This window comes from Artibeus jamaicensis, unplaced genomic scaffold (genome assembly GCF_021234435.1).
Source record: "Artibeus jamaicensis isolate MK-2021 breed Jamaican fruit bat unplaced genomic scaffold, CSHL_Jam_final contig_386, whole genome shotgun sequence".
NCBI classification, from domain to species: Eukaryota; Metazoa; Chordata; class Mammalia; order Chiroptera; family Phyllostomidae; genus Artibeus; species Artibeus jamaicensis.
The window spans coordinates 1,624,715-1,651,379 of NW_026521811.1; the positions used below are offsets into that span (position 1 = coordinate 1,624,715).

Genomic DNA, 26,665 nt, shown 5'->3' on the forward strand with positions numbered 1-26,665 from the left:
TTCACTGAGTGTGTGCTGTGTGCCAGGCCAGCGGTAGGTAGACATCGTATATCAAAGATATATGAGATGAAATGAAATCTCATCCCTTTAAAATTATCTTTAAAATAAAAAAAAAAAGAGAAGCAAGTGAAGGCTTAGATAGAGGTAAAAAGTAACTGAAAGTGCAAGGAAAGGGACCTGAGAAAGGAAACTGAGTGGTGGAAGTAGCATTTGAGCTACATATTAAATCATGCCCATGGTGATGAGACTCAAAAGGAAGAAAGTCAAGGTTCTAGGGTGGATTTAATGGAAATGCAATTAAATCCAAAAGGAACTCTGCCTTTCCTATATTGTTTCTTTTCACTGGAGTTGTGAGTTATTCTCTTTGAATAGCTCAGTATTAATTCAAACAAATCTTACCAAGACCTAATTTGTAGCCAGGAATTCTACTTGGTAATAAGAAAAAAATATGACTAATCTACAGCCTTTGCACTCTAGAAACTCACTATCAGGATAGACAGATCTGTAAATAATTATTTACAATGCATTGTGATAAATTACTACCAGTAGTAATGTGTACAGGAGGAAGTAACTCTTTCTGTTTCCAGAGTTCAGAGAAGGTGACACCAAGGAGGTTGAAGTCCACCTCAGATTCAAAAGAAAAATTGATTCTCTTTGTAGAGAAGATGCATAAAAATATTTGATGCTTATAAATATTTTTGTGTATCATTTCATTTAAGTTCATATTTGGCTTGACTAATTTGTCATCCTGGGAATCAAATAATAAGACAGCCACAGTCTCAAGTCTACATAGCTATAACTTTGAGCTTATATTTTAAAAAGATTTATTTTAATTTCACAGGAATCACTCACTGCATACTTGGCAGACTGACTGCCCCCACTGCCTATCCTCCCAGGAGAGGGGAATAGCTTGTACCCTGCCACCTCTGAACAGATCTATCAAGGAGTCTAGTTCCTTCATTTGTATGTATGTGCTCTAAGCTAACATGGAAACCCTTACTGCACTAGCAGTTAGGTGTGTACCCAGATGGGTGTGTTCTAGGTTTGGAAGAAGTGGCCTTGACATCCCACTGTACCTTCTTTGACCTGGCCTTTTAGGATATCACCTTTTTCCTCACACTTGCAATGCAGGTGCCCAGTCTCCACCCTTTTAACACTAACTCTAGCTTTCATCTATATACATCTTTACTCTTCTTTAAGTTATAAATACCTCTGTAGTGTAGGAAAAATACAGTGCCAGTAGTTATATAAAAAACCTTGTATAAACTACCTCACTTATTTTTTTATTATAAATTCAGGACTATAATGTCTGCTTCATGGGACTCTTTATGAGGGTTAAGTGAGATGCAAGAAGTAAAAACACCATGGAAAATGTAAAACATACATGTAATAGGTAGGTCTTCCTTTCTTCCTGAGACACAGTTATCATAGATAATGTGAGAATACAATAGAATAGGAAAGATAAAAAACTTTCTAAAAAAACTTTTTTTAATACTTTGGTATATTTGTTTTCACCTTATGTCCTTTAATTTGTATTTATATAAAAGTAATTTGTATGATTTGCACAAAAGTACCCCTATAGTGCCTGCTCTTAAGGTCTCATAGTAACCATCTTCAGCTCTTTTAACTGTTTTGTTTTCCCCTGGAATATACACTCTTCCCTGCTATTAATTCTATAGATATAATAGGGACATAGAAACTGTGTCCCTATTTTGGTTACTATTGTGTTCATATTTTTTAACTTTATAAATATTGTTTTTCCCCAATAATTTGGAACCTCTCTTTTTGAACAGTTGAGATTGCATGATAAATCAGATCCTGTTTTTTTATGAATATGATTTTGCATATTTCATTGTTTATATTTATCATATTTTAATTCTTTATTTTTAGAATAGGTTATTTTATTTTTCAGCATAATATATAAAATCCTTGGCCATAAAACATTTTTAGAACTTGAAATTATTTCCTTGTGATGTATTCCTGGAAGTAATATTATTAATCAAAGGTTATGAAGCTTTTAAAGACCCTTGATGTACATTTCCAAATGGTTATTCCTAAGGTTTGTATGTATTTAAAATATCCTGAGCTTATGTGATAATGCCAATTTCAACAAATACCTACCAATATGGAATCTTTTTACTTCAAACTATTTACCAATTTATGAGTAAAAAATTGTAGTTTCTTCCATCATGTTTATTTATTAGTTATTGAATACTTTTCTACTCTTCTATTGGGGTTTTAATGTGGTAGTATAAATTTTTATTTGTCTGAGTCTGTATATAATTTTTTCTTGTATTAATCATCTCAGCATTTGCTTCATTATTTGTTATTACAAATGATGAATGACTTAGCAAAGCTTATAGGCCTGGAGAGGGGACAGAAAAGATATCATGGGATATCAACTGACTAGAAATTGTTCCTAAAAAAGAAATTTCTTCAGAAGTCTGAAAGAGAAACATTTTGTATAGTCACTGTATTTTGTGACATACTGCCTTTAGGATGTAACCATATCAGTGTTCACCTTAAGAATGATAACTTTGTCACTCCAGTTAGTTAGTACCTTTGCTAAGAGTCCTGCTTCTACTGCACTGATAGAAGAGTTAATACCTAGAAAATTACAGTAAGGATTGTTGTAACAATATCACTCATCTGACAATTAATGTACAAAAACACCTCCAGGAAATGTTTCAGGTATGGAGTAACAGGTATTTCACTATGGTTCTTGTTAAAAACTAAGTCAGTGGGAATTTAAGTGATTTTGAGTAATAGAATTCTAGAGCTGGGAAGGCCTAGAAGATACTATGAATAACCCCTTGGTTGTATAGTTGAGTGAACTGAGGCCACCACAGGCATGACTGCCCAAAGTCACAGTACGTCAAGCTCACATGTCCTGCCCATTTGGACCAATTTCTTAGGATCCTGATTTAAAGTAACAAACAGTAAGTAACAGGGTCTTCATAAAATGCAGTTCTATTACAAATGTCTTTAAAACCTATAATTTTTAGGGGAAAAACCTATAATTTTTCTTTTCGATCAATGTTATTTTATTTCTTGAATGTAAAAATGATTATACTTTCATAGACTCATTCTCAACCTCAGTCCCTTAATTTGTTCTAAGATCTTACTTACATTTCTACACTGTGAGGTAAATAATTGTTGGGTTAAAGACAGAACATGTGGAATATATGGTTTCAAGGAAGATCCTGACAGCTCTGCCCCTGGCACACTGTCCCCTCCATGCAGGTCCTATACCATGAATGGTTTAACCTTTTACTTGATGTGAGAAAACAAAAGGACAGAAATCATGAATTATTACAAGATGAATATATGTGAGTAGCCACTCCCCAGGGAAGAAATGCCACCAGGAGTCAAAGCCTTGCTGTGTCCCAACAAGACCCTTATGTCCCTGAAACAAAGCAGTGCTGTTTCTGACAGCAGGGCTGGCTGCTTTCAACACAATGTCAGTGGAAGCACATTGTATTCTCCATTTCTGCCTTTTCTCTGCGTAGCAGTTCATTTTGCATCCTCTTTGTTACAACCTTCCAGTGTGAGTGAAGGATAATAGTTACCTTGCCCATTGGGCTGATGACCTGTAGGGATGTTGGTGTGAGGGATGTGTTTTAAGATTAAGTGGATTCTGCTGTCTGGCTCAGTGTCTTCTCCATCTAATGTCCCCTGGAGCAGGCTGTGTCATTGTGCTCCAACCGTACCTTCCTCAATGTCCAAATCCCAATTTTGGCCTTTGTGATGGGTGCAGGATCAGTTTCTCCTGGTCCCTGATAACCTCAGTGACTTCCATTGTTTGTAACCACCTGGACATCCTTTTATTTTGGGGAGCCAGCTTTCTTAACCACTTCTCCTTTGGGTCACATTTTGGTAATTTATTTGTGGGGTGATGTGCACATACTTTGGACATGAGCTTTTGTCAGCTGTATATGCTCTAGGTTTTTGGAGATCACAAGGAGAGAGTGACCCTCAGTGAACTGGAGCTGCACTAGCAATGGGCGCTCTGCAGGATCCCAGCTGTGGAATGTGGGTTCTACCCGGGTTTTAATAGCCAGAGTGGTCTTCAAGGGCACAGCCTTGGCAGCCGAAGGTAAAAGAACTGCATAGCAGATGCAATATGGCCTCTGCACAGATGTTCTCATCATGATTCTGGTTACCTGGTTGGACCCAAACCTGCTTCCCCCATGTTGGACACAGACAGACTTACCCCACACAGCACCTTCTCCTCACATGGTTACATCTCAGCTCACACAACTTCTGTAGACAGTGCTCCAAGTGTGAACCCGTCTGGCATCTCCACTTGTCTCTGTCGTTGTCAGTGGGTGGCTGTCCATGAGGTCACTGTCAGTTCTGTCCAGGAGTGACAGTCACTGCAGTCAGCCTGACACCTTGGCCCAGGAATGATGGTTGCTGGTCACTGCATTAGCTCAGGATTGATGGTCACTGCAGTCACTGGGCTGGCTCAGCCTGGGAGTGATGGTCACGGTGGTCATTGTGCTGGTTCAGCTGTGCAGTAATGATCACCGTGGTCACCTTGTAGACTTAGTTCAGGAGTGACAGTCATCTTGGCCAGAGATGACTGGTGACAGGGGTCTTGGGCATTGACACCCCACCTGTGTCCTCTCTTTTATGACATAGCCACCTGGTGACAGTTCTGGGCCCTGGTTATAAGATGGAGGAAGATGTGTGTCCCTCCTATACCCATAAAAACCCTTCATGAAGAAACATTTGAAGTTGGATAAAAATCTCCAAATATTTGGACATTTGATGTTTCTGTGTATGACCCTCCCTGTTGGAGGCTCTTGTCCCCTTCCATGAAGCAATGGCATCTCACAATTGCAGGTGTTTCTGTAGTGGATGAGTGCCACTGACATTTTCTACATAAATACAAGTGATCAGCTTTACTTTTCTCCTTATTTATTGTTAGTGCTCACTCACTAGCAGTGAGCTCCTACCACCCACATGGTTTCATAAATTCCATTTTTGGATAGATGTCCTCTCTGTTCATTCAGGAAAAAGAGACACATCACTTTTTTACTGTTACTTCTGTGAATTTAGAAGAATGGCACTGAATTCTTAGATTGAGTTACTGAAGTTGACTCAGAACCATGGACTGTGGACTCCTGGATGTGATAACTTTCATAGCAGGAGAGTCACAAACTCCACTGGGACTCACCTGGAGCAGGACCTTCCAGCAACAGACACACAGACTGAGTTGAGGTCAAAGCATGTATTAAATTTCCCTTTATAAACAAGATGAATGGCTACACTAGCATTTCTCTTCCCATGTTATTTTTAACTTATATGAAACTATTTGAAGATAGACAATTATTTTGAATGCTCATGTCAAAATGAGATCGAGAATTCATAGAATACACAGTTATTGATGTAACACTCATCAATCAGGGTGCTATGGATTTTACATTAGGATTCAGTGATGTAGTAAAAAGTAGAGTTGTTAGAACTAGAAAGTAATTTTGGAGGCAGCAGATATACTTCGTGGAAATGAACACTTCTGCATGGAAAGAAAATTAAGGAAGGACACAAACTAGACACCAGAATACTCAGCACATATATTTTAATCAGAGATGATGCAGAATATGACATAAAACCACATTGTACTAGAATAATTATTATCTGCAACACATGAAAACAGTTTTGAAATGGATTGAGGCCATACTCTTTGACAGTGGGCTTGTTGGAAATGCAGACACAGAATCAGACACATTTATGCATCGTCTAGCACTGTCCTGTCACCAAATCACTTTGTATAAGTAGGGGGGTGTGGGTGCAAGCAGGAGTTGTGTTGTTGATGAACTAAATCTTGTTGTCACGGAGCCACAATTAACTAACTATGGATAAATATTAAGGTATTTTAGATGCAAAAGCACTTCCTCCTAATAATTTGAAATATAGCTTAGAACAGTTTTGTGGCATAGACCTATGATTATCTGAAATAAGAATGTTTCAGTGAAAAATTTGCATGAACACATAAGACTAGAATTTTAGAGAATAATCCTGGTGGAATTTTTAGAGAAATCTCCAGTTCTATGTATGAAAGCAAGAACATGCCAGATTATTTTTAAATGGTTGTATTGACTGGCCTATGCATAGACAATTTCCTTTTCAGTGTGGTTACAAAATCTGTACATTTCAAACAGTATAGAAACAAGCAGAAAAGATTGTGCCACACACCCTGATAACTTATCAATATGCAGTTAAATTTACATATATAAAAGGAAATACAGACTACTCCCTTATAGTGCACAGTTATTTTTAGACAGTGTATCACTAGTGAGTGGCTTTGGTCACACCCCTAGTTGTCCTCAGCACAGAGAATGAGGGCGAGGTCAGTCCGGTACAGCTTCCCTCCATCTGACAAGGCCATGATGCTCTTCTTATAGGTGGGGATATTGTTACTGTCCAGATCCTGCACAGAACACAGAGGGCATGTGGTCCAGTTACATGTGAAAGTGAGGTAACCATGGCCCAGTGAAAAAATGTGACATGGACATTCTTCCTTACATTGATCTATTGAGAGGAGCTGGATTACATTCTTATGCAAATGTGGGTAATCACAAGGTTTTAAGATCTTTTTGATCACAGTTACCAAATCAGGATAAGAATTGAAATCTACTGCTCCTCTGTAAATGTTAAGAGTTCCAAAATTGGTATGTTATTGTGTTTGGACGGATGTATAAAGTCTACCTAGGAAGTAAGTGCATGGTAACTAATTACCTGTTTGTTCTTCTCACACAGATCCCTCAATAAAGCATCCAGTTCGTTTTCATCTATATATCCATTGCCATCCTGAGGAAGGAGAAATAGAGCAGGTTTCCCAACACCATCACAATGAAAGGCAATGCAAACAACCGAAGTGCTCAGAAAACACCTTCCTGAATCCTGGACAGTGTTGTAACCCCTCTGTCAGACCAGCACTGAGGTTCCAGAATAGATCTGAAGTGCCTCACATTCAACACCTTACATTTGAACTTTTCAAAGAACTTCATATTTACTGTTTCACTTAATGTTCACATCACCTCCTGTTGAAGTAAGTGGTCACCATGTGTTCATATGAGTGGCCTGGGGAAGCCATGTGACTGGCCTGATGTCACAGTGGTTTGGTCCAGAGTACAGACTTTAGAGCAAATAACAGAGGTAACTAGTGGCCTTGCAAACAGCTTTTACACACATACATGTGCAGACACATGCATACACATGGTGGTGCCTTCCACTAGGTGAGAGAAATCCACTGGATGTTTTCATCCAGATTAATCCTCATTCCACCTGCAGAGTGAGTGTTATTGTCTCTTGTTTACAAGTGAGGAAACTGAGGCTCAGAGGAGTTTGGTATCTAACTCAAAGCCTCACAGCAGGTAAGTCACAGCATGGGATTAACATCAAGATTTGCCTAATATGGTACATACCACAATAAATTTCTTATGAAGAGAATGAATCAACTGGGTGATTGTAATAGATAACATTGCTTTTAATATGAACCTTGAATTTGAGGCTTTTTCCCTCTGTCAGCATTTTCCAAATTCTAAAGGATTATAGATAATAACAAACTTTTACCTGATCATATAACTCAAAAGCTTTATTGAACTCCTTCCCACACATTTTGACTCCCTGGAAGATAGAGAAGAAAGCAAAGGTTAAAATGCTGCTAGTAGGTTCTTCATTAGCATTTCCCTGCTAGTAGGACTCTCCCACACTCTAACTGTTCAAGAAAAATACTATTATGATGGAAAAAATGAGAAATACCTGAAATTTAAGGAGAAAATTCTCTTGCACTGGTAATAATCTTTTGAGGGAAAAACATAACATTAATAGATTAGATTTTTAGACAAGGACAGCTTATGATAATACTTGCTCAGTTCCTAAACTCACCTGGCCATCTCAGTTAATTCCAACTTCCCGTCATTATTTGTATCAAATAATTTCAGCTGTAAGACAGAATGTCATTATTATAGCCACTGAAGAATAGTTTATTGCATGAAGGAGAAGAAAATACAAAATAAAGCAGTTTGAGTTACCAATTACTTATATAGATAGCAAAGTTGTAGAAAATAGCATTTTCAACTTTATAACTTGTGTAATTGCCAAAGTTTCTCAGAACACTTTAGTAAAAATGAGTAGTGATCTTAACTAGGCTTCTAGAATACTGTCATTTATTTTTCTTGCAGATATGTGCATATACAGGGGTGGGAAAAAGTAGGTTTACTGTTGTAATAAATAAAAAAACCAAATAACTAATATAAGAATAAATAACAACACGAGAATAAGTTCTGTGTGTTACATACTCACATTGTAAACCTGCTTTTACCCACTCCTGTATGTATCAGGACATGGGGGAGATGCTGTCTAACAATGTACAGCACATCCTAATTCTCCAAACAATGGTATGAAAATAAATACTTACTTTTCTCTTTTAGAGCATCATAGGGTACACACAGAAGCAAAAGGGACATACTATGAACAAATTCTTGCAGAATAGAAGTTTTGAGTAATGTATAATTGTTTTAGTTTCCCTTGGATGCTGGACAAGAGAAACTAAAGCCCCCAACCTGCCCATAGCACATATATACACCAGACACACCTGATGTAGATATCCACAAACCCTCATTAGGAGGCAGGTAGAAATATTCCTATGCTATATTGGATAGAAGGATTATGTATGAAATGTATCAAATATGTATACTAAAATGTGAAAAGTGCATTATTTTTGTTCATAAAAAATGTGATTATGGTCAGAATGGGGCCTCTTTAGGCATGCTGTGGTGGGAGGCAGATTTGTTCATGGTCTTATGCTGACACGTTTTATAAATCATTGATCATCAGTTCTAACATTGTTACACTAATACCAGTACTAAGACAGTGGATACCAGATCACACATTTAGTGTCCATAGGGAAATATTTCCCCACATATATATTTAAATTTTAATTAGTTCTTGATTAATTTGCTTCCCAGATTTGAACTGGTTTATGACATTTAATCAGATATGCCAGGCCAAACCAACAGGGGAAAACTCCCATCTGAGTGGTTTTAAAGAGGTTGCTTCAAATTTATACCTGGAAAGGAATCATTACTTTAAATAGATATCCCTTAAGATTGGTGCAATACAGAAAATTGGTAAATGTAGGTTATTGTCCTTTTCCCAAAAGTTAGCACTTAGCTCTGCCCTCTGTGACACTGTTGTATGCTGATGTTTCGATGCAGACACTTTCTTACCACTTTATAATAAATATCACTGTATAATGAATAAGGCAATGGTTAGGTTCTAGAGGTTTTTTACCCACATGAAATAGGCTGACAGGGCTGAATGTGAACCTCAGTTAAGTCAAATATAATCAAATCTTTTATAAGATTACTTCTCAGGGTGACTAATCAATGTAATATAACACAGTTTTTTATATAAGCACTTGTGTTTTCTGAATCACTTGTTTAAATCCACAGGTAAGAATTCACTGTAACTTTACAGCCATTAAAACATGGACATATAAACATGTACTGATCTGAATAATAAAACTTTGAATTTCAAAAAGTAAACAAAATGATGTTGCCAAAATACTAGCTTAATCAGTTTAGGAAAAAAAATCCTCTTAGTCCTAATGCTGTCATGAGTCAAAATTAGCAAACTTTACCCTTTTGAAATTAATTAACAAACTTTACCCACTTGAAACTAATTAACTTCAAGAGCATGGGATGATTTTACCTGGGACTTCAAAAATTTATTTGATGTTCATTCCTAAAACATTTAGTGCCTGTATGTAGAGCAGTTTTCTTGGCTCTATTTTTAACATTCTACAATAGATCTCACTTATACTGTTCACCATAATATCAGAATAAAGCTACATTTGGATTTCCTCACCCAAAGCACCAAAACAATATTCCAAAATAACAAAAATCAAAAGTAAGGGGTAGAAATACCTGTTTTTAGTCTCTCAATGAGTAAGGTAGCTAAAAGTTCTCTGTAAACTCCAACAAAATCTCTGATTTCCCATGTAATGATAAAATTGATTCAGAACTTCTATAATAAATGAGTTTTTAGTGATATAATTTATATATCTATAATGTAACACATATGTGTAAATTATAGAATTGAATGACATAATTATATTGGCTTTTAAGAAAAACAAGTGATTTTTGGATAGATAAAATTATCAACTCTACAGGAAGGGAAGTGCTCTTTTGTTGAGTCTATAGCACTGAACCTTAAGGAACCTGTAAGGGAGCCATGGCATCCTTACATATTTAGCTTCTTAAGTGAAATTAGACCTATGCAATGTGGTGCCCAAACCACGGGTTATTTATTTCATTCTCTGCAGTCTGGGAATAAATAAGGTTCTTGGCCACAGTCTTTTCAGGATCAGTCTTACCATTAGGTCTGTATACTCAGCCAGTTTTGTATCATCAACAGTCTTGTTTGCTTTTTCTAGCAGGTCTTTCAGAAAGTTCTGTTAAAATAGAGAACACTTAGGTAAATTTCATCAGTAACAAACAGTGGGCCTCTGTTTACATGTTCTGAAGCATAACATCTGCAGAGTGCAAAGAAAGTCTCTTTTTAAGGGTGGAACTATGTGAAGAGGTTAGAAAGGAGATGAGATCATGTGGTCCTCCTGGCATTCCAACAGAGATGCTGCCCTTGACAGGTACAGTGTCTGCCTTTCCCTCAGCTGCTCTGTCCTAGTCTGTGCGACATTCTGCTTTTATGGTTTCAATGAATGGAGTATCTGAATTGTACACTGTGTAGGAATCTGAGTAAGTAATTGTGAACCCAGCCACCTCTGTGGATGCATTTCTAGATATCAATACCCTCACCAATACTTGAGTGACTGTGCAGGAACATGAAGCCCATACCTGTATTTCATACCTTGTGTGAGAGACTATAAGTGAATCCTAATTTCAAGTATATCATTTACAGCCCACATGAAGCTCCTTTCTCCAGAGGACAGTTGTTAGCTTCAGGATGTCCCGTTGTTAGCGGTCACAGCACCAGGACTTTCTAACACATTTGGGCATCAGAGATGTCCTCTCATCTCTGGAGGATACATGGTCATATTAAAGTGGAGAGGATGAAAAAGATGACTGTTCATTTGACAGCTGGAGGTGAGGAGTGAATGTAATTTTTTGAAACAGATGTAAAAGCTTTATAAAAGCTTGCCATAGAAATGACAGTGTAACAACAAAAGCAAATACCAATCTTTCATTTTTGTCTAGTACTATTCATTCTTGCCTCCTTGGAAAATGATTAATGCTGTTGTGGAATATAAGCATATCTGTGCATGTATGTTATAGAAGGATAGGATGTCTTAGGTTCTGCAGAGATTTTTGTCCCTCCCAAATGTGCCAGTTCTTCAGGGCTGATGTAACTTCATTCTTTTTGCAAGAGGAGACATTTGGGGGTAGGGGGTTGATCAATTTATTTTCACTTCAAACATTCTACTTCCAATCCAAAGTGAAGCATGGAAAACTTAAAACTATCTGTTAGCGGTGAATTTTATGAGAGGCTTTTGTCAGAGATTAATTGGGTTTAAAAATCCTCACCAGAGACAAAAATGGTGGTCACAAAAATAGCCTGAGAGAAACCTTGGGACTGAAGTTCGAAGTTGTGTCTGAGAGGAAGCGATGTTTTTACTCTATTATAGAACTTAAAATTAGCTTTCTTGAAAGATCCATTAAAAAAAGAATGCCAACTTATCTTCAAAATCCCTAGAGAGGAGGGCTTCTATTTAGAATCTCTTTCTGAGAACAAAATTTAGAACAAAGAAGGAGACTTTTAGAATATTTTGAGGTCAGGTGTTGGAAATGAGCTAAACTGTTCATTATAAACTTGAAGTAATTTTCAAAAGAATTTTTTTTGGTTTAACAGAATAAAAACACAATAGCTTAGCTGTCACCTTGTGGGTTTTCCATTGTTGAACTGCAAGTTTATCAAATACCTTGTTTTTGGTTATTTCACATTAAAATGTTTACATTTTCAAGAAGCTATAGGTGAATACATCTTAGCAATTTGAAATGGTCCAAGTTCCAGGTGTCACTTTAACCATGTCCGAAGTGACCAAGAATGTGCATTTATATTCATATTTCCCTACAGCTGAAGAGGAGGCAGCTTTCAGGAGGGAGGGGTGGCCCTCAGGGTTGGTAAAAATATTGTAGCATCATTTCATATTCTGTCTAGGTCCACATGTAGTTCTTTTCCCAGGCAGTTGTGTAATCTTGAAAATTATCCAATATCCCTAAACTTCAGTTTCCTTGTTTGTATATTGAGAATGATGACACCTGTTTGGCAAATTTTCTGTAAGGATTAAATGTTAAAATACAGTTCAAGCACCTCACAGTGGCAGTTCCTGCCACACAGTAGGTGCTCAGTAAATATAAATCCCTTTGATCACCATATTTTGAAGATAGTGACAATAGGGTCTCCTGGACTGAGAAGTCTTATGATTAGTATAAGGATATAAAAAACAGATGCTAACCTTCCATATTTCTGAAAGGCTAGTAAATTATTGAGTTCATGAGTAATAGAATTTATTTTACCTTGAATTACACAAAATCTTTTGTGTGCAACATGTTGAGCTTCACAATAAATCTGAGAAGAAGGTACTGTTACCTCCATAGTACAGATGTAAAAATCAGAATGATACAAAGATTTGTCCAGGGGACAATGATTTCAGATCTTCTGGCCTTTCTGTTATACACCCCTGCCCCTCCCCAGCTCCTCTATAGTCTGTGGATATGAACAGATATGTTCATTTTCAAAGTAGCATTTTTCAACAGTCTGATCAATTACATATGTTATACATATAAGGACTTTATTGTTGAGAAATGGCTGGGTGTATATATGTCCAGGCTGTGAGGCCAGTATGAAGCTGGATCAATGCACTGACCCTGCTTCTGATTTCTGGAGGCCATTAGGAGCTCACTCCACATCTTACCTTTTCCTCATGGGGGTAAAACTGATCTCACAGAGCTCACTTGGACATTAGACATAGTAATATGTAATGTACCTGGCAGATAGTAGGTGTCCAATAATTGTTAATTTTTATTTCTCTTGAAAGAGAAATCTATTTATATAGTTGTTTAATTTATAAAATAACTATCAAGTTTCAGTGAAGAGGAATGGCATATTCTGCTTAGTATTTGTTATATCTATTTTACATAAAATTTGTGTTATATAAATTGCTAATTTCTTGCATTGCTAAACAGAATTTGACGAAGTACTTGAATACTTTTTTTGATCTGGTTCTTCATTAGCAATGTGGAAATGTGTGTGAAAATGTGCCATTGCTCAACACCAGTTTCTTTCATTGGAAGTTTATAAAAAGCTGCAAAGTTCATAATTGTATTTGTAAGGGAAGAACTTGCTTACCTTCAGCTCCTCTGTTTCTATGAAGCCACTGTGGTCAGTGTCATACTTTCTCCATGTCTGTAAGTAATTATGGACAAGGAAAACCAAGATGTTACAACAAAGCCCACACTCAGCCTAATATGAGCAGCATTCTGAGCCTTGGCCCAGTGACAGCTGTCTCTTACCTTCATGAACTCCTCACAGGACTTCAGCTGCTGGCATCTGAACAAAAGCAAGAAGTTCTCTTCTGTGGGTAACACATGAGCCAACTACAAAAGATTTAGAAAGTGTTTGAGGACCCCAAAACAAATACGGGGAATTTGCTGCTTCTCAGTTTTTCTTGAACATGTGCTTTGGGGCAGTTTCACTGCCTAGAAAACCAGGAGAGGAAACACTTTAGACTCGATTTTCCCTTCCTGATACTTTGTTCCTAGAGAGCCATGCCTTTTCCAGCCTGGCTGTCTATTGAACTGCTTCCTGGTGAGGGCAGTGGCTACAGCTGGCCACTCCATTTTTCTGACATCATACAGCCCTGCCAGTGGCTTGTACCTTCCCTCTACTCTGTGTCACAGTCTCCTTTCAGGCACAAAGAACAGAACATAAGGGCCATGCACTTTATGTGGCAGGAAAGAAACTAGTATGCATGTAGGGGAAAGGGTTCTAGGGAGAAGCACATCCTTAAGTCCAAGGAGGAAGATGATCCCAAGACAATTGTAAGGCTCAGGAAACGGGTGAAGGAAACTCTGATCAACAGTGGGGACTGAGGAGTGGTAGGGTCTGTTGCTTGAGTTCAAGACTTGGGCTTAATTTATACTCCTTTTTGTGACTCTGTAACATTTCTCCTTAGATCTCATTTCATAATTTCAATGCCTCCTTTATTTTTTGAGAAAAAAAGGCTCCAGCTCCCATTCTAAGATGAATATAATTTATCTCTTGTGTGCATGGAGAGAGGGAGCTGGATTGATGGCCTCACTGAAGCCCAGGTTCTATTCCTGGCTCAGCTGCTAATTAGCTGTGGTCCTGGCAACTCCCTGGGCTATTTCTACCCTCGCCACTAAAAAGAGTTGACATAAAATCCAATGTCTCTTAAATGTAGTGGGCTCAAAAAGACTGTGAGAATCTATTAGAATGGCTACATCATCACCATTAAAGGGAGGTGGGGAGCACAGGGCGGGGTGGGCTGGGATGGGAGAAATAGAAAACTGTACTTAAAAAATAAGTAAATAAAATTTTTAAAAAATTACCAAAAATAAAAAAAGAAAAAGGAAAAGAATGCACTCATACAACAACTATAACTTCCAGAAGTTGAAAAATCCTGAACTGCAGGCATGAACCCTGGTCACTGGATGTCAGACTGAGAACCTAGGGTCTATATTAACCTTAAGATCAGGGTATGTTCAAAATTTCTAATAAACTATCAAAAAGACCCTCACACTTTTTCCCCAATTTTCATCCATTTAGGTCCACTAAAAATTTAATGTAAAATATATTAGTCTACCTTATATACAAATATTGTCAACTCTTTTATGCCTGTATAGAAGGTCCTTTAACTTACCTTGTTTTTAGATCTCTAAAATAACATCTCAAATTAGAACCATTCTATTTATTGACACTACAAAGGGGACTGAAACTAAGGGATGGGAGCAAACATCTATAAGGATGTTAAGTGTGGCTCAGTCAGAAAATATTTGCTTATTTTTCTGAACAAAGGGCATTAGTTGGCTGAGCATTAACATAAGCATTCATTTAGTAAATGAGAACTAGCCAAAGCCAACTCTTCCTGTATTTGTTGGTACAGGACTTATGAGATATATTTATAAGGTTTGGTGGATGTCCCCATAGACTGTCCACTTCAGGAGGGCAGATGTCATTCTTGGTCTCCATCCCCTAAATGTCCCATCTTATGTGCCTGACATAGATGCTGTGGATTGGTTGATACTTTTACTTTATGAAGATACCCATTTAACATGATTTATAGTGAATCATTTTTTTCCTATGCTCATTGTAGTTTCCTATGCTGGATTTTCATAATTATTGTGCTTTGTTTTGAACAAAAAGAATACTTTTTCTTAAATTGTATTTATCAAAATCTACCAAATACATGAAAACAGAAAAAATAAAAGATGCTAGTAAGCAATGAATGACCTAAGGTAAATTAGGAAAATTTTAACCATCTTTATTTCAAAAATTAAAAATTAATATAATTCACATGAAGTTCAGAGACCTTCAGAATGTCAGACCTAGAGATGGCAAAATTGCTTTAAATCTTTGTATAAATGTACATTTCTTTGCTCATGTCATTTGGTCCTACTTGTTTTAATTATTTTAAAAAACGTGCAACATAGTCCATCTTTTAATTTCACTGAACTCTTCATGTTAAACTGAGTACAGTACCATCCTATTTTGTAGACATTAGAAATTATAAACATGTAGAAGGTAATAATAGATACAAGCCATTGAGAGAGAAGCGGTGACTGTGTAGATAGCATGGGGCTCCAGTGACAATGAGCACCAACTTTTCCAGGTGTGCTGCTCAGCATGGTGGCCCCATGCCTCAGGACATGTGTGTGAAGTGCAGGGTCTCTCACTTCCAGATGTGAGGCAGTGTTGCCTTGTCTCAGATTTGCTAGGTTACTACAGACCAGAGAAGTGTCTGTTGCCTGTCCCAAGATTATGAGTGATTTCTTAATCCTTAGGCTGCCTGTCTACTCTTTTATGAACTCCAAAACATTTTCATGGGTAGGACATGAAGTGAACAATGTCAAGGTAATGAGTGGAAGGCAGATGGATGTGGCCACACAGAGACTCATCTGTGAGCATGGGTAGCTTGTCACTGAGTGTGGGGAAGCAAACATCTTTTCCCATTTGCCTGACTGTCCAACTAGTCTGTACAAGCTTGGAGGACAGGGTCTGTTCCTCACTTACTGTTTCTTTGCCAAGCACCTTCTAACCTTTCAGTCAACATTTTACTGACCAACTGAGTGAAGGCTGCTGACTCTTTTTACAGGTAGTGTAAGTGAAGTACAGTTCCTTTGCAGACATTACTGAGCTGTGCAGTGGGGCAGGGTGCACCCTGTGACACACCATCCAGAGCTGCTTTCAGGGGCTGGGAGCATTGCTGTGGTCTCAGCTTTCAGGTCCCTAGGAGGTGACCTGGGCTGAAAAGAGCTGTGTTTCCAAGGATACAAGGACAAAAAAGGCCCAACCTTCTCACTTAAAACTTGGGACATGTTTGAAGGGTCTTCCCAGCTTGAACACACTGTGGGGTCTGCTGAAGCCTCTGAGTGGCTATATCACAGCCCAGTGTCTCCAACTTCCCAGTCCTGCTTTTTCCATTCCCCTTTGACAGGTACTATTCTCAAGAGCACTTGTAATAAAACTTATTTCTTATCTTCAAGGCAGGCTTGCTTCCCAGGGAGCTGACCCTGTAGGGAGTCTCTACTTCCCTCTCCTGTGGCTGTCTTATACCAGAGCCTTTGCTTTTATGTTTGGAGTCAACTGAAACCCCTGCTGTGACATGGAGCTGTACTGTGAGCATATGCTGGGGTCTGGGTACCCAGTTACCCTAGAAAGAATCTTACAAGGAGGCAGACAAGTTCAAAGCAGGAAGTAGAGCAAGAGTACCTCTTTCTCTAAGCTCTTGCTCTAAGTACCAGGAAGGAGAAGGACAATTTCACTAGAAACAGTGACTGAATGAGACACAGAAAAGCACCACAGAGTGTAACCCTAATGTTTAAGACAATCCTGGTGTGTGTTGACCTCCTTCCATAATGATTAATCATTCAATTTTCATTTGGGAACCAGAGAAATTGATTTTCCTAGCCAATAGAAAGGGGATCCAGGAAATTTGGAAGAAAACCCAGCTCATATACATTTAAGTCTAGTTGAATTTAACAATTTGAATTTGACAAGTTATATAAGATGTAGGGAAAAGGCTTGGAATTCAAAAGAGTGTAGCAGGTTTTTCAATGAATTACTTTTATTTTAAATAGTAACAGCAAATATGTTTATTGCATTTTGCAGTGTGTCGGAGTTTATCTATTTGCTTGGCATGTATTGTCACATTTGATGTCAATACTCAGATGTCACCTTTTGTTCACAGCCAAGGAGACAGAGGCTCTGAGGATAGGTGGGCTACTACCACATAGCTTTTAGTTATGAAAAGCCAGGTTTGAAGTTAGACAGCCTGACTTTCTTGATTTTGAGACCCTGGTTCTTTACCACCATGACCTTCAGTTAAAACTTTCAATCAAAAAAGTTTTCCTAATCTACCATTTAAAAAATCTATCCCAAGTGCAGTTTTAAATCAAATTTCATTGTCATTTCTCTAAAGTTCTCAGGTGAAAAAGTAATCTGCCAGAAAATTATATTCACTGTGTCTGAATTAATATGGTCACATCCCATGATAGAAGGAGGGAATGGCTAGGGAAATGATTATTTCCCTGGGAAGGCTGTTACTCTTTTGAGATTAAAATAGCTTTTATATCTGTCTCTTCAGTGGACTCAGTGACCTGGACAAGTAGACACAATGAGAGCAAAGGGGTGGGTGGGTTCCCACTCATGCCCTGGGGTCAGGTGAAAGCTTGTGGATTCTACATCCCACCAAAGGAAGTACCCACACTTAATGTGAACCTGGAGAGAATTTCCATTACCTGCTAAATCATTCATCTTCCTCTTTAATAATTTTAATCATATTCCTCTGAAATAGAGCCATTAGTCTCCATCAATTTAGAGCATTTTTAACTGTCATGGTATTTGTTAAATTATCTCAGAATTTAAATTCTCCTGTTTTGACTTAATATTAACAATCTATTACTTAATCATGTATGAATTTTAAAATTTATTTAAATGTATGAAATTAAAAACGTCAGAAGAAAGCACTCTTTTTATGTGTTTTCAAGTATGAAAAGCACGTTGTTGGAGAGTGTCAAGTCACCTTCACCAGAATAAAACTTTGAAAATTAACCACTGTCCTTCCTGATCTTTTCCATAACATATTTCAGTTAGAGCTAATCAGTCTGGCCTGTCCCCATCAGGAGAGCAGACTGTTGTATAAATGTCATTGGGTTTATTTATATTTGATTTTTAAGATATTTTATTTATTTATTTTTGGAGAGAGACAAGGGAGAAATAAAGGGAGAGAAATATCTATGTGTGAGAGAGACATTGATCTGTTGTCTCCACTCATGCCCAGCTGGGCACCAGGCCTACAACCCAGGCATGTACCCTGACCAGGAGTCAAATTGGCAACCTTTTGCTTTGTCAAATGATGGTCAACCAACTGAGCCATGCTGATGAACCACAAGTCACTTATTAAATGGGCATAACATTTAGACAAATTAAACTTTTTCTCAATGAACACCAGACTCATGGTGCAAGATGTGAGTGGGTAGGTAAGTACTAATTTTGGATGACATAGATTTTCCCTTCCCTCATAGCTGGCCGGGACACCTGTGTTTGTATCCCATGCCATATATGGGATTATTTGGTAAGTGACACTTTAACACAGGTTGAAAAACAAAAGAGATGAACTTGATTTAATACTACTTCCCTGTGACACCAGAAGGCATTTTGTAAGTGCAGGTACTCCCATTCTCCAACCCACTTTCTACCTGTGATTTGGCAGTTTCAGTCTCTTTTTCCCAGTCTCCCTTCTCTCTTCACCTTGATTTAACTGCCCTGGACGAACCAACATTCACAGGTACCACTACAGTAATCTCTCTCTCCTGTGTCCTCCCTCCCTCCCTTCCTACTGTCCTGCCTTCCCACCACCAGGTCACTGATTCTCTCCTCTTCACCTGTCACCCCACCCCCATCTCCTGAGCCTGTGCTGATGAACTCAGATTGATGAAAAGCATTCTGGGGTCAGAGTCAGATCTAGGTTTTCTCACTCCAATCAGTGGGGACTTGGATGTGTCATTCAAACTTTCTGGCTTCAATTTTCTCACAATTAAAATGAGGAATTTTGGCTAGTTTTCCCCAGATATTCCATCTAGCAAAAGTTCCATGTGATGGAATACCTAGGCCTTCCAATCCATTCTATATGTCTCATTTTTCTCCCTTTAACTTTCCTGTTTCAGCTGATCTGAAAGATATCTTCTTATGTTCAATGATTTCACATCTGGATCAGTTGGCCTCTTTATTAGTCTGTAAGTCCCATTATTATAAATTTATCTCTGTAGATAGCAATGAACTATACATAAGCAAAGGGAAAGTGCATACTCCAGAGAAATACTTTAATTACAAAGATAATAATGGTATGCCCTTTAACTCTATTTGTAGTAGCTCTTTAAAAGTATGTGTATTTCACATTGGTATCACAGCTGTCCTATTAAATCAATTATTTGAAAACCAGGTAAATCTCTAAATTAAAAGTAAATTGTGACTACATGTTGTTAATATCCTGAATATGTCACAATCTAATACACTAATACAATGTATATAACATACATTATATAAAGAACATAATTATGTTTGTGACAGCATATTTTAAAATAGGAGTTTATTAATTTTTTCTGAAAAATGTCCATTGAATTTCTCTAATAGAAATAGAGGTAAAAGTAGGTGGAGAGATTTTAAGGAGTAGCTGAGACACCAGCACCTGAAAGACTGGAAATGAGAGAATGAGGAAGCACTAATATAAGATCATGGTTTTGTCCTATGATTCATGGACAAAAGTCATTATCAAAAGTTAAGACTTGACATTCACATTTTGAACTTTTAGAGACCTTAAACAGATCATAACATACTCACTCACTAAGGCTCACAGCCAAATTAAAATAGAATTTCAGAAACCAGGACTCAACTTTTGGCTCTAATGTTGTCACAGGGACTGCAAACATTTCATTTAATGTTTAACAGAAAAGTCTGCTCTGTTGAATGATAAGAAACACCTGTGAAACATGCACATGGCTGGTGTTGTACTGAGTGAGGCAGGTGATGTCATGTGATGGGTGTGCACCTGGGAAGTGGACACTCAGTTTGTGCAGGCAAAGCCCTTCACTCATCCAGATCTCAAGTGTCTCGTGCCAAACTTAGGCTGGACTCTGAAAACTCTAGGATCCCTTTAATTTCTCAATAATTTTTAATTTTATATTTATGAACAGAATGTAACCTATTACTTAAGCAAAGTAAGATTCTCCGAATAAGTCTTGCCATATCATGTTTGAGTTGGGCTTAATAAAATGAAGCCCATTTATAAAAACTGTGTCTTAAAAGTGCATGTTTCTTACCTCTACAATTCCTATTTTTCCATCATCTCTCTGCGCATACTGATCCACAAAAGTTTTCATCTCAGGTGATAACTCCTAAAATTATATAAAAATAAGTAAAAAGTTTGTAAAAATAAAACCCAAATCAAATTATGCTTGTGATGGTGTCAATACCTTATTGAAAAGAAAAACCAGAATTAGAACCCTTTATAATTGTGTATATTGACTAATTATTTTCATGAAAATTAAAGACTACTGATATATAGTATTTGCTGGTTTCCAATGAAGGAGTTATAATTATCATGATCATTTCTTAATCAATCATTATGATTTATCTTCTGTTATTAGTTTTGAAATATACTATCTTTAAAATATCATTTGAATTATTCAGTTTACAACCTTTAGTAAATTTAAATATAATAGTCACTGTTAATGTACTTTTAAACATTGCTTCAGAAGAAATTCTTTCTATTTCTATACTAATTGTCCTATAACATTGTCCTTGTTTAACACATTTCACCCGTGGGAGGTAATCATCTATATTTTCAGTTTGGACAAGCAAAAAAATTGAGCATTAAAGTGTGACTCACTTTGTAAGCAAAGAATGTTCCAGCATAAAAGTGGCATTAAGTAATTCAATAAGGAAAAAAATTAAACATCAGAAAATATGTCAGATAAAAAACAGCTTGTACTTTTATTAGAGACAGACAACATTGATGATCATATTTTAAGGCACTGATTATGTGTGCGGTGTTCCAGTGTTTCCTACTTCCCAATTTTTTCTGAGATGATGTTCTCTCTCCTATGAATTTTAGTTCAGTGAGACATGTTTAAGAGTAATAAAGTGAATTCTTTGATCACTTGGTTTTACTCCCCCCCAAAACTGTTCTGTTTCATATATAATATCTCTCTATATTGACAGGTTAGAGATCTATGAACTGTGAGGTGATCTGAACAAAGGGCTAGTATTAAGGAGGTTGAATATAGACTTGTGGTGTCCAGCACAGTGTGTTTAAAACAGCCCTTTTGCATTCGCTGAAGCCTGTTTAAAGTAGGTCAGCCTTTATTAATGTCCTGTTCTTTGTCCTTGTATACTAAATTAAGATTTCAGTTATTGTCATAATTAAAATAAAGTGGTATTTACCAGCCATTTGATCCAGAGATAGACTGATTAGTACAATGTAAGGGCTATATTGAGGCTGAATATCATTATTACAAGTTTTACAAAATCCTTTATGAACCAAAGTAAATATTGTGCATAGAACTGAGGTAGCACATAGTAATTAAGCAATTTAATTGTAACACAGTATTTTAAAAAACATTTCTAGTATCAATCAATTTCAACTTGCATTTATTAAATTTTGCTATAGTGACAATTGTAAGAAAGTGAAAGTGGCAATAGTGGAACTGGAAGTTCTACTGCAAACTATCATTTATTAAAGTAAACAGAAGGCAAGGCATTTGTTCTTAAATCTTACAATCCTGTATTACTAATAGCTTAACTAGTGAAAACGACACTTAGTTTTTGAGCTTTGTGGATGATAATGATGTCAAAATCAGTGCTTTAAATAGTGCAAAACATAATGAGAATAATTATAGTAATAAAGCTTTTAAAAATAAATGCAATGTAAGGACTAAATACCATGTGTAGTATAAAAGGATAGAAGATACATTGGGTTGTTATACTTCATAAATATTATATTTAATTATAGTTAATATTAGTGAAAATTTTGAAATTTCACATTATTCATATGATGAGCCAAACAACATTTCCATTAATACAGCAAAATTTGTTACCCTAAGGCCAGAAATGCAAAGAAACCTTGTATATAAGGTCAATCTTTATGTTCTAAGGTAAAAAGGGAAGAAATATGTAAAAATAGGTTTATTGCAATGAGGCCAGTAGCACAGTGAGCTATTTTTCTGGTACATGAACCTCTCATTTCAGATCACTATTTAGACTTGAACTATCCAAAGACTATTTCATAAGCCAGAAAGTGGTCAATAATCAAGCTACTAGGTGACTTGATATAATACTGTGTCTGTGCTCAGATTTAGTATTGTTGGATTATAATCTAACAATTAGAGTTTCTAATATTCTAAAATTGGTGTCTAGGCAATAGAAAAAATAATTAAGGTCTACAATCTTTAAACCCTAACATAAAGTCATTATTTACTAAAATCGGAAGAGGAAAAGAAAAACCTGAAAAATGTGTAGTTTCTAAATATTTGATTTTCTAAGGTGAAATAAATTTCAATATTAAAATTACTTCTAGAAAAATTAAATATAATCATTTAATTGCTGGAAACATCTTATGAGATTTCACTTTGAAATTTTTTAACAAGTAAGAGTTTTTCAACCAGATATTTTAAATGACAGAGACTTTTGTTTTATTAGTTAAAGATACATGGAGCTATAATAATATATTGCATGAATTTATTTACATAATAACATGTAAGATGGGGGATGGTGTAAAGAGAAAGAATGTATAAAACATTTTCTACTTTATTTGACCCCATTCAATTATATTTTCAGATTTATATAATATTAAATCTGGGTAAAACAATACCCAGAGCATTGTCTGGTTAATATTGATTCAGTCAATAATTTTAGCAACTGATACTTCTGTAATGCATTACATTTTCAAGTCCTCTGGGAGTCTTTTGAATGTGTTAGACAAAGATGTGTAGCAAATATAGAACTAAATGTACGTCTAGTATAAGTTGTGTGTACATGTATATATATATATATAACATTTTATAATTATATATAACTCAATACGATGATTGCCTAAAGGTCACACACACCTATATTTTCCTCCCAATGTGTGTGTGTATATAAATTTATATATTTATAGTATATATTTAATTTAATTCAGTGTATGTGTTTATAATATATTATATAAATATGTAAATATATATACACACACACATGGAGTGGTGCAAAAGTAGATTTACAGTTGCAAGTATGTGAAATACAGACTTTATTTTTGTATTATTATTAATTATTTTATTATTTTCCATATGAACAACTGTAAACCTGCTTTTGCCACACCCTGTATATATAATTTGTTATATAAAATCTTTCTAATGATAGTCAAAAAAGCCAAAAATTAACATCTAAGTAGCCCAAATTCATCACTGCTTCAGAAATGCAGTCTTACATAAATCCCAATAGATTAGTAAAATTCTTAACCTATTTTCCTTTAATCACCTCATCTATGATAAAAGCTGGGTATATTTTATTTTTATGCCAACAACATCTTTTCTTAACAGGTTAATTCCTTTGGTTAATTTATGACCAAAGGAAGACATTCAGAATTAGTAAGAATTGTCATTTGTTTAATTAACTGACAAATTATATATATAGGTTATTTTTAAAATGTCATTAAATGCTTATTATCAAAGTATCACTTTTAAGAAAACATTGAGTTGTTACAATTGCTTTACATTTTACATTTCTAACTTTTGGGTTTCTCCCTTTTGACAGAAATGTACACTTTTCTTGTTAAATTCTTGCTTATTATCACGGTCCAAGTTGTCAGCTTTCCCCCAGTGAGGAAGGTCAAGACAGGCATTTTCCAGTCTCTCCAACCACATCAACATCACAACACCAATAAACAGCAATAGAAAAAGATAATCTGTAGATCTGTTCCTTACCACCAAGGGGCAGAAATGTATTTCTACCCCCTTGCTTCTCACACAGTTAAAGAGAAGTTAAAAAAATTACTTAATCTGGCACAGCCCCAGGGGTGCTGACCTTCTGGGATCCAGCACACACACTTTCCTCTTATGTACCATTAAAGAAGAGTAAGCATAGAAGTTGGACCGTTAAATGCTCTGGTTTCAGATTGCAAGGTTTTTCTCTTTAGGGAATCTCACTCTCTTTGACTCTGTCTTTCTCTGTCTCTTTCTCTCTCTGTCTCTTTTTCCTTTTGTCTCTCTGTATGTCTCTCTGTCTGTCTTTCTATGTCTGTATCTCCCTCTCTGTGTCTCTCCCCCTCTGTTTCCCTCTCTCTTTGTCTCCCTGTCTCCGTCTGTCTGTCTGTCTCTCCTTCTCTTTCCCCTACACAATTTGGAAAGGCCCCTTCTCAGTCAATAGATGTTTACATGCCCTGGAAACCACTGGACCCTCCCTGGCTCTTTATGGGAGGGTAGAATATCTATATATTCTTCCTTTACAACTTGAACCTACCAGCCCGGCCTTCTTCCGTGCCAGCTGCAACTCCTGGATCAGGTTCTGCAGCTCCTTCCCTTCCAGGTACCCACTTCCTGCAAAAACAGAGGCGCCAGTTGTCAGACATCCCAGTCCCTTTCCCATTCAGTGTCCAGGACAGATGTCTTTCTGGCTACCACAGAAGTTCTTTCCTGCTGGGACCTGAATTACCCAGAGGTGGGGATGCTGAGTATGGCCACAGGATCTTTGGAGAGCAGTGTTCCCTAATCCCTGCTCCCTTCCACTTTCTTGGAGAAAAATAAATTTAAGGTTTAGGGTAACGTAGAAGCAATATATAAACTTCCAAGTTGACAGTCCCACAAGCTGCCAGTCGGGAGGTAAGATTGGGGAGTTGAGGGGTGGGGGAGAAGTAAAGAAAAGAAGCAGGGGAATGGGATCAGAGGCTGACAGAGAAGGGGACAAAGGGGCGGGGGTGTTAGGTAAGAGAGGAGATAGTCACCGTCAGCATCGAAGTGAAGCCAGATTTCGAAAAACTGTGAGGCTGAGATGAGGGACGACTGCAGGTGGGACTCTGCCATTGCGCAGCGGAGTGTGTGTCAGAATGAGCGTGTCAGCGCAGGAGCCCCGGGCCGGGCGCTGTCCGAGGTGCTGCTCAGCCCAGCGCTGCTTGGTTTAGCTCTGCGCCCCTGGTCCCGCCTAGGGCTCCAGCCTTTATCTCCCGCCCACCACCTGCCCCGCCCATTGCCTTCCTATCACCCTTTTCTTTGCCCTCCCCTCCCTGGAAGCAGCAAGGGGTGGGCTGTGGGGTGGAAGGCGGGGTGGGGAGGAGGATCCTAGCTCAGGCACTCATTCTCCCACATTTGCTTTGTCCAGAAAATATCTCAATCCTGAATATTACAGTAAAATAATGTATGTGCACAGGTTTTGATTTTCGGGTGGAGGAGGCAAGCTGATAAAGTGTGGAGCCACATACATCATGCTTATAGTGAGTGTGCGTGTGTAAGTGTGATCTCCCCAAGACATTTAAGTGTTTATCTGAACAAAGTCAAGAGAAAGCTAGGTAAATTTTAGATTGATCTGATTAATGAATACAATGAAGTTATTTATATCAGTAACCCACTCTAATTTGTGCTTGTGAGGCCATCACATAAATTTTTCTTAAACTGGTTTATACGAACAAGCTTTGCTAAGAGAATTATGTTATTTTTCTGCTCAAAGTGAAATTATAATTGGAAAGTAATAGAATTAGATGACAAAATCTTAAAACATTAGAGAAGAAATTGATGTGGGAGATACTATGGCTTACCTCCTTGAGTTTGGAAAGAGAGTAAAGCAAAGAGAAATTAAGCATCTGGCCCAAACTCATCGACTAGTGATCCACATGGATTAGTGATTCAGCCAAGGCCTTGTCAGTGGATGAGCACAGGGACTCCTTTTCTCTGTGCTGAGCAATCCCTGTTAAAGAATTTTTCAAAAATTGGAGATTACCATCAGAGTTTGAAAAAACCACCTAAGTAAATACATGTTATGTATTCTAATGTAAAAAATAATATATTAACATGATTTTTTATTTACATAAATACTTCTAAAGAAATATTTGGTTTTGAATATTTTGAGAACTCAAAGTCTACTGAACATGTATATTATGATTACAATGGTACAAAAGCAAAGTGGGGACACAAAAAATAATCCAAATATAGCTAATACAGATTTAAAGTAAGTTAAAGTGAATTCATTAAGCTCTGTTTTTTATCCTTGTGTAATTGAGGATGAGGACCCTCAAATTTGTGTTCCTGAGATTATGACTCTTTGGATTTGAGGAACTTCTTATACATATCCTGTTTCAGAGACTCATCATTTCAAAGCCGGCCTATCTCAGCAATCTTCCTAACAGTGTTCTCTCTTCCATAACACTTTA

At 37.0% G+C, this 26,665-nt stretch overlaps 1 protein-coding gene across 1 annotated transcript; it reads right to left on the reverse strand.

The window, feature by feature from the left end:
• Nucleotides 1–6,322: 6,322 nt before the first annotated feature.
• On the reverse strand, nucleotides 6,323–25,389 carry CALB1 (calbindin 1). Its single transcript, XM_037159931.2, has 11 exons — nucleotides 25,247–25,389; nucleotides 24,766–24,842; nucleotides 20,592–20,666; nucleotides 13,545–13,628; nucleotides 13,381–13,437; nucleotides 10,388–10,465; nucleotides 7,897–7,952; nucleotides 7,771–7,810; nucleotides 7,582–7,635; nucleotides 6,745–6,816; nucleotides 6,323–6,436 (listed from the first exon to the last, which is right to left on the reverse strand). The coding sequence occupies exons 1-11, from the start codon at nucleotides 25,323–25,325 to the stop codon at nucleotides 6,323–6,325; spliced, it is 786 nt and encodes a 261-aa protein (XP_037015826.2). The 5' UTR covers nucleotides 25,326–25,389.
• Between the last annotated feature and the right edge of the window lie 1,276 nt (nucleotides 25,390–26,665).

Coding starts and splice junctions, on each gene's coding strand:
- CALB1 (XM_037159931.2), bottom strand. CDS start 25,325: ATGGCAGAGTCCCACCTGCAGTCGTCCCTCATCTCAGCCTCACAGTTT. Junction 20,667..24,765: donor CACGGAAGAAGGCCGGGCTG/GTAGGTTCAAGT, acceptor ATATAATTTTAG/GAGTTATCACCTGAGATGAA. Junction 7,953..10,387: donor CTGAGTATACAGACCTAATG/GTAAGACTGATC, acceptor TCTGTCTTACAG/CTGAAATTATTTGATACAAA.